The sequence below is a fragment of the Grampus griseus genome (genome assembly GCF_964374135.1).
Source record: "Grampus griseus genome assembly, chromosome: 8".
In the NCBI taxonomy this organism is placed as follows: domain Eukaryota; kingdom Metazoa; phylum Chordata; class Mammalia; order Artiodactyla; family Delphinidae; genus Grampus; species Grampus griseus.
In genome coordinates, this window is record NC_139002.1 from 54,714,976 (window position 1) to 54,727,239 (window position 12,264).

General features: G+C 39.9%; 1 protein-coding gene across 2 annotated transcripts in view; it reads left to right on the top strand.

Moving 5' to 3' along the window:
* PAK1 (p21 (RAC1) activated kinase 1) overlaps nucleotides 1-12,264 on the top strand; it is a gene marked incomplete at both ends in the record, with an annotated part of 114,772 nt that overhangs the window by 13,402 nt on the left and 89,106 nt on the right. For both annotated transcript variants that reach the window (XM_082660929.1, XM_082660928.1), the window contains 3 exons: nucleotides 5,033-5,133; nucleotides 5,640-5,787; nucleotides 10,019-10,056. In XM_082660929.1, coding sequence (XP_082517055.1) covers nucleotides 5,033-5,133; nucleotides 5,640-5,787; nucleotides 10,019-10,056 — 287 coding nt within the window. The remainder of the gene's footprint in view (nucleotides 1-5,032; nucleotides 5,134-5,639; nucleotides 5,788-10,018; nucleotides 10,057-12,264) is intronic.

A 12,264-nucleotide genomic window follows, 5' to 3' on the forward strand; every position in this document is an offset into this window, starting at 1 on the left:
AGTGTTCTTCTCTACAATGTTTTAATTGACTAGATCAGAGGAAATTTAGGAACAGAAAGCAATTCCAAAGCCCTGCGACATGTCCCATGCATTCTAGCTATGAGTAAGACAGATGGACTTATGTCATAAATGAACCATTTATGAACCATAATAAACCGTTCCCTTTCTCAAAGCAGCTGCTTCTGGAAGGGAAATTGCCAAGTGTAAAAATAGCTTAAACCCTAGCAACTGGCATGTAGGCAAATGGTTCTCACTAAGATACTAAGGAAAGAACCTTTGGAATCAGACCTGGGTTCAAATCCCAGCTCTTACTAGCTGTATGAGCTTGAGCAAATTATTTAACTACTTTTTAGTTTCCTCATCTGTAAAATGACAGTAGTAATAATGTATCCATAGGATTATAAGAATTAAGGAAAATATTTTATGGTTGTAGTATCTTATACATGGTAAGTTCTTATTTAATGTCATTTCTTCTCATTATAACAAAGTATGTTTTCTTGATTCAACTTGAAATTCTTTAGGGGAGGTAAAGTAGTAGAATGTAAAGAGCCTTGGCTCTTGACGCCACACTTTTTGAATTTGAATTACTTCAAGAACTGTAGGCAGGTCCATGCTTCAATTTCCTAATCTCCAGGTAAGGTTGACTCTCAGGATTGTAGTGATTATATGAGATGATGTATATGAAGTACCTGTTAAAACTGTGGGATGCTGTGTCAGGAAGAAATGTAGATACAGGGCTTTGAGTGTGCTGATCTTTCTGTTTTCAGACATTTGGAGTGTAGGAGCTGAAAGGGCACTTAAGATCATCTAGTTCATTCTCCCCATTGTTCAGATGAGAAAGCTGAGCACCTGGACTGTATGGTGTGGTAGAGGCAAAACTGGCCTGGATTCTAGACCTTCTTGTGTGTCCTCCCCCCGCCACCGCCGCCCCCTGCATTTTGCTGCCTTTCATCAGGGTTATATTGGGTCTGTGGAGGCATTAGGACCTCAGAATATCTTTTGGCCGGTGTGCTGAGCTACCACAGAGCAGGATTTTAAAACGGGATTGTGAAAATCATGTCAGAGCTGATAAAAATGGAACATTTATTCCTGCCCTGGAGAGAATTTGCATGTCTTAGGCAGATTCCTTAGACTCCTTGTCAAGTTGAGTTAGGTGTCTGATTGTTTGTTCCTTTCTTCACTCGGTGCCTGAGCACCTATTTTATGCCTGGCTTTTGCTAGCTGTTGGGGATTCGTGATAAATTAGACATGGCCCCTGAACTTAGAATTCAGTTTGGTTGGAAAAATAGACCCTTAAAATAGGCAATTACTATAATGGTGCTGTGGGAACAGAGGGGAGGGTGAAGAACTCCCCAACCTAGAGATCAGGGAAGACTTCACAGAAGAGATGACCTTTAAGCTGAGACCTGACAAGGATAAATAAAAGGGTTTGTGTGGTGAGGTGGCAAGGGAAGGGAAAGGGAGAGGCAGGATTCACAGGCAAAGGGAGTAACTTGAGACAATAGGAAGAGGTGTGAAAGAGCCCATTACGTTTGGTGAACCATCACTGGTTCAGTGGTGTAGAATGTGTGAAACATAAGTACAGGCATGCCTTGGAGATACTGTGGGTTTAGTTCCAGTTTTATTGTGATGCTCACTACCACAATAAAGTGAGCATCACAATAAAAAGAGTCACATGAATTTTTTTGGTTTCCAAATGCATATAGAACTTATGTTTACACTATACTGTAGTCTATTAAGTGTACATTTATGTTTAAATAAACAATGTACATACCTTAATTAAAAAATATTTTATTGCGGGCTTCCCTGGTGGCGCAGTGGTTGAGAGTCTGCCTGCCGACGCAGGGGACACGGGTTCGTGACCCGGTCGGGGAAGATCCTACATGCCGTGGAGCGGCTGGGCCCGTGAGCCATGGCCACTGAGCCTGCACGTCCGGAGCCTGTGCTCCGCAACGGGAGAGGCCACAACAGTGAGAGGCCCACGTACCGCAAAAAAAAAAAAAAAAAACTTTATTGCTAAAATATGCTAACCATCATCTGACAATGCAAGGTTGCCACAAATCGTCAATTTGTAAAAGGTATAATATCTGTGAAGTGCAGTAACTCCAAGCACAGTAAAACGAGGTATGCCTGTAGTGGGAGATAAAGAAGATGTAAGTCTGTAGAGCAGAGTTCTCAAAGTCTTTAAAAAAAAGAGTTTATTTTTTAGAGCAGTTTTAGGTTCACAGCAATATTGAGTGGAAGGTACAAAGATTTCCTATAAACCTCCTGCCCACACATATGTACAACTTACCTCACTACCAATATCCTATACCGGGGTGGTACATTACAATAGATGAACCTACATCAACACATCATTTTCACCTTAAGTCTGTATTTTACGTTAGAGTTCACTCTTGGTGTTGTACATCTATGAGTTGAACAAGTGTATGTATATAAAGACAAATATCCACCATTATAGTATCATATAGAATAGTTTCACCACCCTAAAATTCCTCTGTGCTCTGGTAATTCACCCTTCCTTCCCTTCAAATCTGTGGCAACCACTGACCCTTAATACTGTCTCCATAGTTTTACCTTTTCCAGGATGTCAGATAGTTGGAAGCATATGGTATATAGTCTTTTCAGACTGGTTTCTTTCACCTAGTAATATGTATTTAAGGTTCCTCATTATCTTTTCATGGCTTGATAGCTCATTTCTTCTTAGTGCTGAATAATATTCCATTTTCTGAATGTATCACAGTTTACTTATCCATTCACCTATGGAAGGACACCTTGGTTGCTTCCAAGGTTTGGTAATTATGAATAGAGCTGCTGCAAACATCCACGTGAAAGTTTTTGTGTGAACAAGTTATCAGCTCCTTTGGGTAAATAACGGAGCACGAATGCTGGATTGTATGGTAAGAGTATGTTTAATTTTGTGAGAAACTGCCAACGTGTCTTAGTGACTGTACCGTTTTGCATTCCCACTACTAATGAATGAAAATTCTTGTTGCCCCATATTCTTGTTAGTATTTGGTGTTGTCAGTTTTGGATTTTGGCCATTCTAATAGGTGTGTAGTGGTTTTTCATTGTTGTTTTAATTGCAGTTCCCTAATGAAATACAATATTGAGTATCTTTTCTATCTATATCTTCTTTGGTGACGTGTCTCTTCAGGTCTTTTGCGTATTTCATTAATTGCGTTTTCTTATTGTTGAGGGTTTTCTTGTGTATGAAATTATAGCTTTTATTTTTAAAATTTTTATTGGGGTATAGTTGACTTACAATGTTTTGTTAGTTTCAGGTGTACAGCAAAGTGAATCTGGTATACATACACATATATCCATTCTTTTTTAGATTCTTTTCTAAAAGCATAGTAATAATATATATTACTATTATATAATGTAATATATGCCATTACAGAGTATTGAGTAGAGTTCCCTGTGCTGTACAGTAGGTCCTTATTAGTTATCTATTTTATATATAGTAGTGTAAGAGAATACAAAGGCCTTGGGGTTGGGAGGCCGAAGACCTCAGTCCTGGCCCCAGATCTGCTTCTAACTTGCTCTGTAACATTGGGCAGGCTACTTAACTTCTTGGAACCTCTGGCTTCTTCTGTCATATGGGCACCAAAATCACTACCCTGCTTGTCACACAGTTGTTTTGAGGCTCCAGTGGACTAGGTCTAGCTAATACCAAGGCCAGAAAGTCTTTTGAGTTGGAAAAGGATTATATTAGTTTGCTAGAGCTGCTGCAAAAAATTACCACAAACTAGGGGTCTTAAATAACAGAAATTTATTGTTTCAGTTTTGGAGGCTAGAAGTCCAAGATCAAGGTGTTTGTAGGGTTGGTTCCTTCTGATACCTGTGAGGAAAAATCTGTTCCATTCCTCTCCCCTAGCTTCTGGTGATTTGTTGGGCTTGAAGAAGCATTGCTCTGATCTCTGTCTTTATCTTCATAAGGTGTTCTCCTTGTGTACGTTTGTCTTCAAATATCCCCTTTTTATAAGGACATTGACTGGATTAGGGGGCTGAACCTACTCCAATTTGACCTAATCATATTTTAAATAATTATATCTGCAATGGCTCTGTTTCCAAATAAAGTCACATTCTGAGGTACTGGGAGTTAAGAACATATGAATCTTGGCGGAATACAAGGGTACGACAAGGGCACGACAACTCTTTAAATATTGAAGCTTTTTATGCCAGATCAGCAGAACCTTAGTGAACACCTACTGTATGCAACACCCTCGATGATTACAAATATTCAGACTTAGTGATTCTTTAAGTTTGTAGCCTAGGGAAGCAGCATAGTAGAGTGGTTTAGTGCTCAGGGCCTGGGCCAGACGGCCTGGATTTGGGTCTGACTGCTGCCAGTTACTATCCAGTTGATCTTGGGCAAATAACTTAGTCTCTGTGCTTCAGTTTCTTTATCTGCAGAATAAGGATGACAGTACCTAACTACAGGGTTGTTGTGAGGCTACAGTGAATATTAATAAAGAACTTGAATTAATTCATAAGATACAAGGATATACTTTACAGCACAGGGCATATAGCCAATATTTTATAACAACTTTAAATGGAGTATAATCTATACAAATATTGAATTACAGTGTTGTTCACCTGAAACTAATATAATATTGTAAATCAACTATAATAGAAAAAAGAAGGAACTTGAATCATTGCACATGATAAAATATTAGCTATTCATTTAATTAAAACAATTTCCAAATCTAAAATTCTGTAATGTAGAGAACCTTAAAGTGGTCCATAATCAAGGATCAAGCAAGCAGAAGCAGGTTATATAAGCTCATAGAATGTAGGATGTCTGGGTTGGAAGGCTCTTTAGAGACCATCTACTTGAGTCTTCTCATTTTGCAGATGGGGAAACCAGGGTTCAGAAAAAAGGAAGTGACTTGCTCTGGGTCAACTGACTCATTTGTATCACAGTCCTTGGCCTCTGAAGGAGCTTAGAGCTCAACAAAGAGCTAAATAAGCCTAAAAATGTAGTAATGTCCTTGTTTTTATCTCCTTTTTCCTGTTTCTCTTACAGCAAATAAAAAGAAGGAGAAGGAACGGCCAGAGATTTCTCTTCCTTCAGATTTTGAGCACACGATTCACGTTGGTTTTGATGCTGTCACAGGCGAGTTTACAGTAAGTCCTGGGTCACAGAAAGACATTTGGTCTTTCAGAGTTCTGGCTATGCACTGTTAGATTTAATCCTTTCCAGACTTCCTGATGCCTCTATCTTTGCCCGAGACCCTCATTACTATCTTCTTATATTCTTGAGAGGGACACGTTCCTCCCCTCCAGAATTGTACTAGAGAAGCCTTTGAATCTCTATTCCTTAAATAGACCTCGGTTAAGTGGCCCCTTGGCATCAGGCTCTGTGCTGGGCACTGATGATCCAGAGACAAATCAGACATGATTCCTGCTGTAAAGGAGGAATAGCCTGGTGAAGGGGCAAATACTGCAAGAAATGACAGATATAGTAAGAGATGTGTTATAAGAGAGACCTGTGTGGAACTCTGAGGGCAGAGAGAGAAAGGAATGACTAAAGCCTTCTTTAGCTGCCATCAGTTATCAGAGTTAGTTCTGAATTTCATTCAGGGTCCCCTGTGATTATGCCTTGCTGACAGCCTTGCATGTCTCTCTTATAGGGGATGCCAGAGCAGTGGGCCCGCTTGCTTCAGACATCAAATATCACCAAGTCGGAGCAGAAGAAAAACCCGCAGGCTGTCCTGGATGTATTAGAATTTTATAACTCGAAGAAGACCTCCAACAGCCAGAAGTACATGAGCTTTACAGGTATGGGGATTGTGTCCAGGGCAGTCTAGGAAAGAAGAGGTTTTCATCTTAGTAGATGCCTATTGGTGTGGGGTGGAGGAAGAATGTATCGGAAAGAGTGGAGATGGCACGTTCACTAAGATGGAATTTTGGAATTTGAGAGCCAAGATGATGAGTTTTTGCATCAAACTTGAGTCTTTACTCTGAAACTGCATGTTTTGAAAAAGTACTGTGATATTACGTGTTAAGAACATAGACTTTGTGCTAGAAGATCTAGATTCTGATACTCACTATGTTCTAGTAGTCAGTTCATTTCTTTGAGCTTCAAAATGAGAATAATAATTCCTATCTCAAGAGGTTGTAATGAGGATAAGTGAGCTCATTGATACGAAAGTTCTTTATAGGTTGCAAAATGGCACCATGAAAATGTAGCCATCATTATCATCGTTTTCAATATCAGTAGGTTATGTGATAGCCCAGTTAAGTAGGCAAGCCCAATTTCTTCCTCAAGGAACTGATTTTTATCAGTCCAATCAGTCCAATGAAAAACTGGCCAGTAATAATAAATGTTCTTTAGATGTACTCTCTCTATATGTATAAGGGACTGTGTTTTTCAGAATGTTTTTGATTGCAGAATTGGGATTAGAATCCAGGTCTCCTAACTCCTAGACCAGTACCTTTTCAGTTTACCACTTGCTTCTAGTAACTCTGTTTGGAGCACCTCCTTCCATAGCAGAGATATTTTTCTTTTCTTAGGCAAGTCATAGGAAGGCCTACATTTCTGGAAACTTGCCTTTTATATAGCATCTTAGAATGTTAGGGCAAGAAGTATCTTTAGTATATACCACTTCCAGTTTCCCCTTGTTTTGCAAACATTAGAGCCCAAAATGCCTTTCTAATGTGGCTAAATTAGTGATCTCTTAACCACTGGTCTTAACTCTGAGTCCAGTGCTTTTTCTGGTGTTCATGCTGTCTCTTTCAAAGGGCAGTATTGTTGGGGAAGGTGAGAGCCGGGATGAAACTAGCTAATTTTGAAGGATGCTTTCCCCAGCAAGTATCTGGCTTGCAGCAAAGGGCACAGATGGTGAGGATGACAGACTGCAGCTTTGCTCATGCTGCATAGTGGTGCCCAGTAGAGTGTCATACATGTTCCTAGCATGTTTCCTTCCTGATATCTGGCCCCGCTGGGTCTGTATCACTTCTTCCATTGAGGGACTGGGTCATTCCAAGGCAGTATTGGGGTTGAGGGGTGATGGGTAGGAAAGTATTCTAGATTACGGCTTGTGTTTTCAAGAGTTTGTCCTGGAGACTTCAGATTAGAAGCTGGCTTTGAAAGCTTCAGCAGCAAAGTCTTTCGAAGAATCTGTTTTTATGTATATGTGTGTAGATGTGTACAAATACTTTTTATGTATATGGAAGCATAGCTATGTGGGTTTGCATATGTTTGGAATTAAAGTCCACTTAAGTATTTATGAGTGAATATGGGTATAGATATACCCATTAAGGTAATTGTGTATATGTTCTTCCATGCATGCATAAATGAATAACATTGAGTGTATATGTATAGAATGTATAGATATGTGTCCATACAGCTACTTCTGTGTGTATAAATTTGTGCAAATATGTGTGTGTGTGTGTGTGTGCACATGTACACACACGTGAGGGATTTTTTGTTTTCTGTAAGTTGAAGACCAAGGCAATTCCAAGCAAAACTGTATATTTGGCACTTTTTAAAAAAAATTTTTTTAAATTGCAGTATAGTTGATTTACAATGTTGTGTTAATTACTGCTGTACAGCAAAGTGATTCGGTTATAAATACATTCTTTTTTAAAATATTCTTTTCCATTATGGTTTTTCATAGAATACTGATTTTAGTTATCTGTATTATACGCAGGACCTTGTTGTTTATGGCACAATTATTTTTTGATTTTTTATTTTTTTGCGGTACGCGGGCCTCTCACTGTTGTGGCCTCTCCCGTTGCGGAGCACAGGCTCCGGACGCGCAGGCTCAGCGGCCATGGCTCACGGGCCCAGCCGCTCCAAGGCATGTGGGATCTTCCTGGACCGGGGCACGGACCCGTGTCCCCTGCATCGGCAGGCAGACTCTCAACCACTGCGCCACCAGGGAAGAGCCCCCCCCCCCTTTTTTTTTTTTTGCGGTACGCGGGCCTCTCACTGTTGTGGCCTCTCCCGTTGCGCAGCACAGGCTCCGGACACGCAGGCTCAGTCAGTGGCCATGACACACGGGCCCAGCCGCTCCGCGGCATGTGCGATCCTCCCAGACCGGGGCACGAACCCGCGTCCCCTGCATCGGCAGGCGGACTCTCAACCACTGCGCCACCAGGGAAGCCCTGGCACAGTTATTTTTAATGTCCTATCTCTCATTTTCCTATTTCCTTTCTTATACTATTAATTATGATAACACTACTTCAGTTTGTATATGCTTGCACATAAACCATCTCATTTGATTCTCATGACGGCCTTGGGAGATTGGAAACGCAAGGGCATTATCCCCATTTTGCAGACTCAGGGAAATTAATTAGGCTCAGGGAAATTAAGTGACTTATTCACAGAACCTCAACATATCAGTTGAGTGATATACCAGTGTTGGAAGTGTGTTTTCAACTTGGGCCTTTAAATCCTTTGCTGTCTAAAAGCCCAAGCACAATCCTCCGTGCCAATTTTTTGTTAAGTTTCCTATCTTTTCATCACTTTATTTTCTGTACCAACTAGTAGCTAATGTGATAAGCAAAGCCTAGACTAGATTGACAATGCCAAGTTCTGGGTTTTAGCCCTACTTTGCGACTGATTTATGTAACCTTGAACCAGTTTCTTTTCCTCTGAACCCTAGTTTATTTATTTGTAAAATGAAGGGATTGCAAGTACTTTCTGCTCTGTCATTCTGTGCTATGGAATTTGATTTTTATATACAGAAATTGTACATCCCATTTTAAAGGAGCAAACGTACTTATTTTTTATATGGTGGAGATATATTTATTACCAGAATACCCAGTCCTCAAAAATACTAGCAGTACATAAGGTTAGGGGTGGTGCAAGGAAGGAACAGTATTGCACTTGGTATAGAATGTGCTTTTGGACAAGAAAAACAAGTGAATTATGTTTAAGCTATATCCTGAATTGATTTATCCAGAGTACAGCTGGCTATTCAGGGTTTAAGAACATATTGTCACAGTTTATGGGTTCATAATTTGTCATAGGACCAAAGAAGCTATACCTGATACTTTCATGTATGATGGAATTGAGATCTTGGACATTCTCCGGGCTTGTTTCTTGGTGAGGAAGATGTAGGATTTGATATAATATTTCTTCTCCTTAATTCCCATTGGTGGTGAACTGGTGAAATCAATTTCTTCTTGGACTTTTAGGAATTAAAGAATAAATCCAAACACAATACTTGGTCTTTAAACTTATTTTCTTGCTAAGATTTCCATTGGGTCTGTTTCATAGTTTATCAAGTCTAAGATATCATTGATTGTAAGGTGCATTGTTATTTTACATGCCCCTAAAGAAAAAGAAGCTGCCAATTAAATCATGAAATACTTTTGATTGTAGGACACATCTCTTTCTGAGATGTTAATGTGAAAAAATACATGTCTCGGAATTAATAAAATATGGTGATTATCTGATTGAAGGAGCTTGGACCTATTCTTAGAAATAAGACCCTGCCTTTAATTATACTTGACATGACTAATGCATCTCTTTTCCTAAGGCTTAGTCTTTCTCTCCTTGTGGGGAATAGACATGGATGTAGAAGGATCCTTTCTAAAAGCTAAAGCCACATGCTGGTCATGATTTGTTATAGATGGCTCAGGGTGATGCCAGCCAGGAGTTCTTTCCCTTTCTCTTAGAATGCAGGAAATTTCCTTGAGCATTGAGGCCTGATGATGTGGATATAGTACTAACCTAGTATTTAGAATTAGACCAGGATTCAAATCTTGACTCCTAATAACCTTTGTGTTAAGTAATTTGTGGACAAATTACTTCTCTTCTCTGAACATCAGTTTCCAAATCTGTGAAGGTGGACATACTAATAGTACTGAGAGCTGTAGTGAGGATTAGAGGAGGTAATGTGTATAACGTGTTTAAAATGGTGTTGGGCCTGTAGTACCAGTAACACTGTTATTATTCTGAGCTTGGCAAGTGCTTTAGTGAATAGGCTTCCTTAGGTCTCAAGAAAGGATTAACTGTAATTGTTTACTGACTGAGTCCCTTGTCTTTTTCCTTTTGCAGATAAATCAGCTGAGGATTATAATTCTTCTAACACTTTGGTAAGCCTTTATTTCCTCTATTCTGATGTGGGCAGGTATGATTTTTTAGGGATCAAGTCAAGTGTGGTAGATGCAGAGCCTGGGCTGGGGGGTACTCATCTTGGTCACTTTCCCACCCTGGGCCTCAGAATAAAGGACTTGGACTTAATAAACAATAAGCATCCCTTCCAGCTTTAATTTATGAATGCTCTAGAAATCCTAACCCTGGAACCAGAAGAACTGGCTGCTAGGCTCAATTTTCAGTTTTCACTTTGACCCTTAGGAAAGCCAGTTTGCCTTTCTGAGCTTCAGTTTTTTCATCAATAAATGAGAATGATACACTTTACTTAGAGATGTCTTCAAATAGCTGCATTTAGAGGAGAATTCTTTCTTTTGGGTTGGTTGGGTCTACAAAACCAGGATTAGGGCAAATTGTTGAAAGGAGCAGATCCTATTAATTTAAGGTCATTCATTCTGTCCTCTGAAGTTGTAGTGAATGCCCTATCACTTGAAGGAATGTGATAGGAGTCATTGGTGACCTCAAAGGTCCCTCTGCCCTTCATAACCTACAAATTCTGTTTTCCAAGGCAGATTATAAGATGAGATGCTGATGTATCCGAAAGGGTCTTAATGGCTATTAAGCTGTGACTTATATACTAGAATACTGCTATTCTTTATATCCAGTGTTGTCTCTTGTGCAAAGTTGGTTATTTCATGTTGATTTACTAAACATTTGCAAAGCCCCTATTCTATGCCAGGTCCTGTGTGGAGAAGTGGCAATATAGGGATGAATCAGACATTATCCCAACTCCTAAGAATCTCCCAATCCTGTAAGTGACATGAAGGCACAAACAGTTACAGTGCAGCATGCTAAAACTTCATGAGGCCAGGAGCTATGTTTGACTTGTCAGTTACTGGATCCCTGGCATCTGGCAAGTAACAATTTACTGAATAAAAGATTGGGTGTATAAAGAAAGCTTCTTGATGGTGCAGACTGAGCTGAATTAGTTATCTTGGGGAAGAATTATGAAGAGACAAGCGTATTCCCGACAGAGAATAATTAGCATGTGCCAAGACAAGGAGGTTTGTGAGGTCGGCTTGTACAGAGAACTGCAAGTGGTTTGTCATGATTGGAATGTGAAGTGTGAAGAGACTAGAGGTGGCTGGTGGGGAGGGGAGGGGAGGGGAGGCAGGTCAGATCATGTAGGAATTTTAACTTTATCTTAAAGGTAATGAGAAGCTATTGAAGAATTTTAAGTGGGGATGTCATACATTCTAACACAATACTGAGTCACCATCCAAATACTTTGAACCATGCTTCCAGCAATGGGGATTGGTTTATTCTGAGTCATTTATACTGTAATCGATGATAAAGAATGTTCATATGTCCATTACCTTGTCGCATACTGAGTCCTTTCTTATTCACTACCTCTTTTAATCTTCATAGGAGTTTAATGAGGTGGGTTATTATCCTTGTATAATCGATGATAAAACTGAAATTGAGAATGGTTAATGGCAGTAGGTATCTGATTCCCAGTCTGCATCGCTTTCCCCTGATTCATTCTTTCATCAAATGGAATAGATACAATTAAAAGGTGGGGAAGAATTTGCTAATGTTAAGATCCTTGGGAGTTTCTCCCCATTATTGAACTGCAAATTATTGAAGAAGGGACCTTAACCAAAGCTGAGCTGTGCCTTGTGGCACAAATGTCTTTATGCCTTTATAGGAGGAGTAACAGCTATTATTTATCGTGTAGCTAATATGTGCCAGGCAGTGTGCTAGTAACTTTATGTATGTTAGCATAATTAGTCCTCACAATTACTTAGTGAAGAGATTAGCATCCCCACTTCACAGGTAGGAAAACAGACTTTCCTGAAGGCTCATAATTGCTATTGTGGCACAACCAGATTAGAACTAGGGTCGTCTGAGTCCCTGTCGTGGATTTTTTTCACTGTGGCAGGGAACTGAGAAAGACCATGTCAGAGAGGTCTTATAAAGGAGACTGCAGTAAAGCCTTAGCTCTGTTGTTCCTTAGTGAGGAGGAGGGGCCCTGGGGCTCATGCCATATGGCAGAGAGGATGACACCTGCTTGGTAAAATCCTGTACTGGTTTACCAGGTTGTAAAGGACATTTTTCTCTGCAACTCAGAATTTTCCCTGTGGCTCAGTCCTCTTTATTTTCTTACTAGTTTCACATGGGGGATATGGTTTGTACTGTGGTAGTATTGC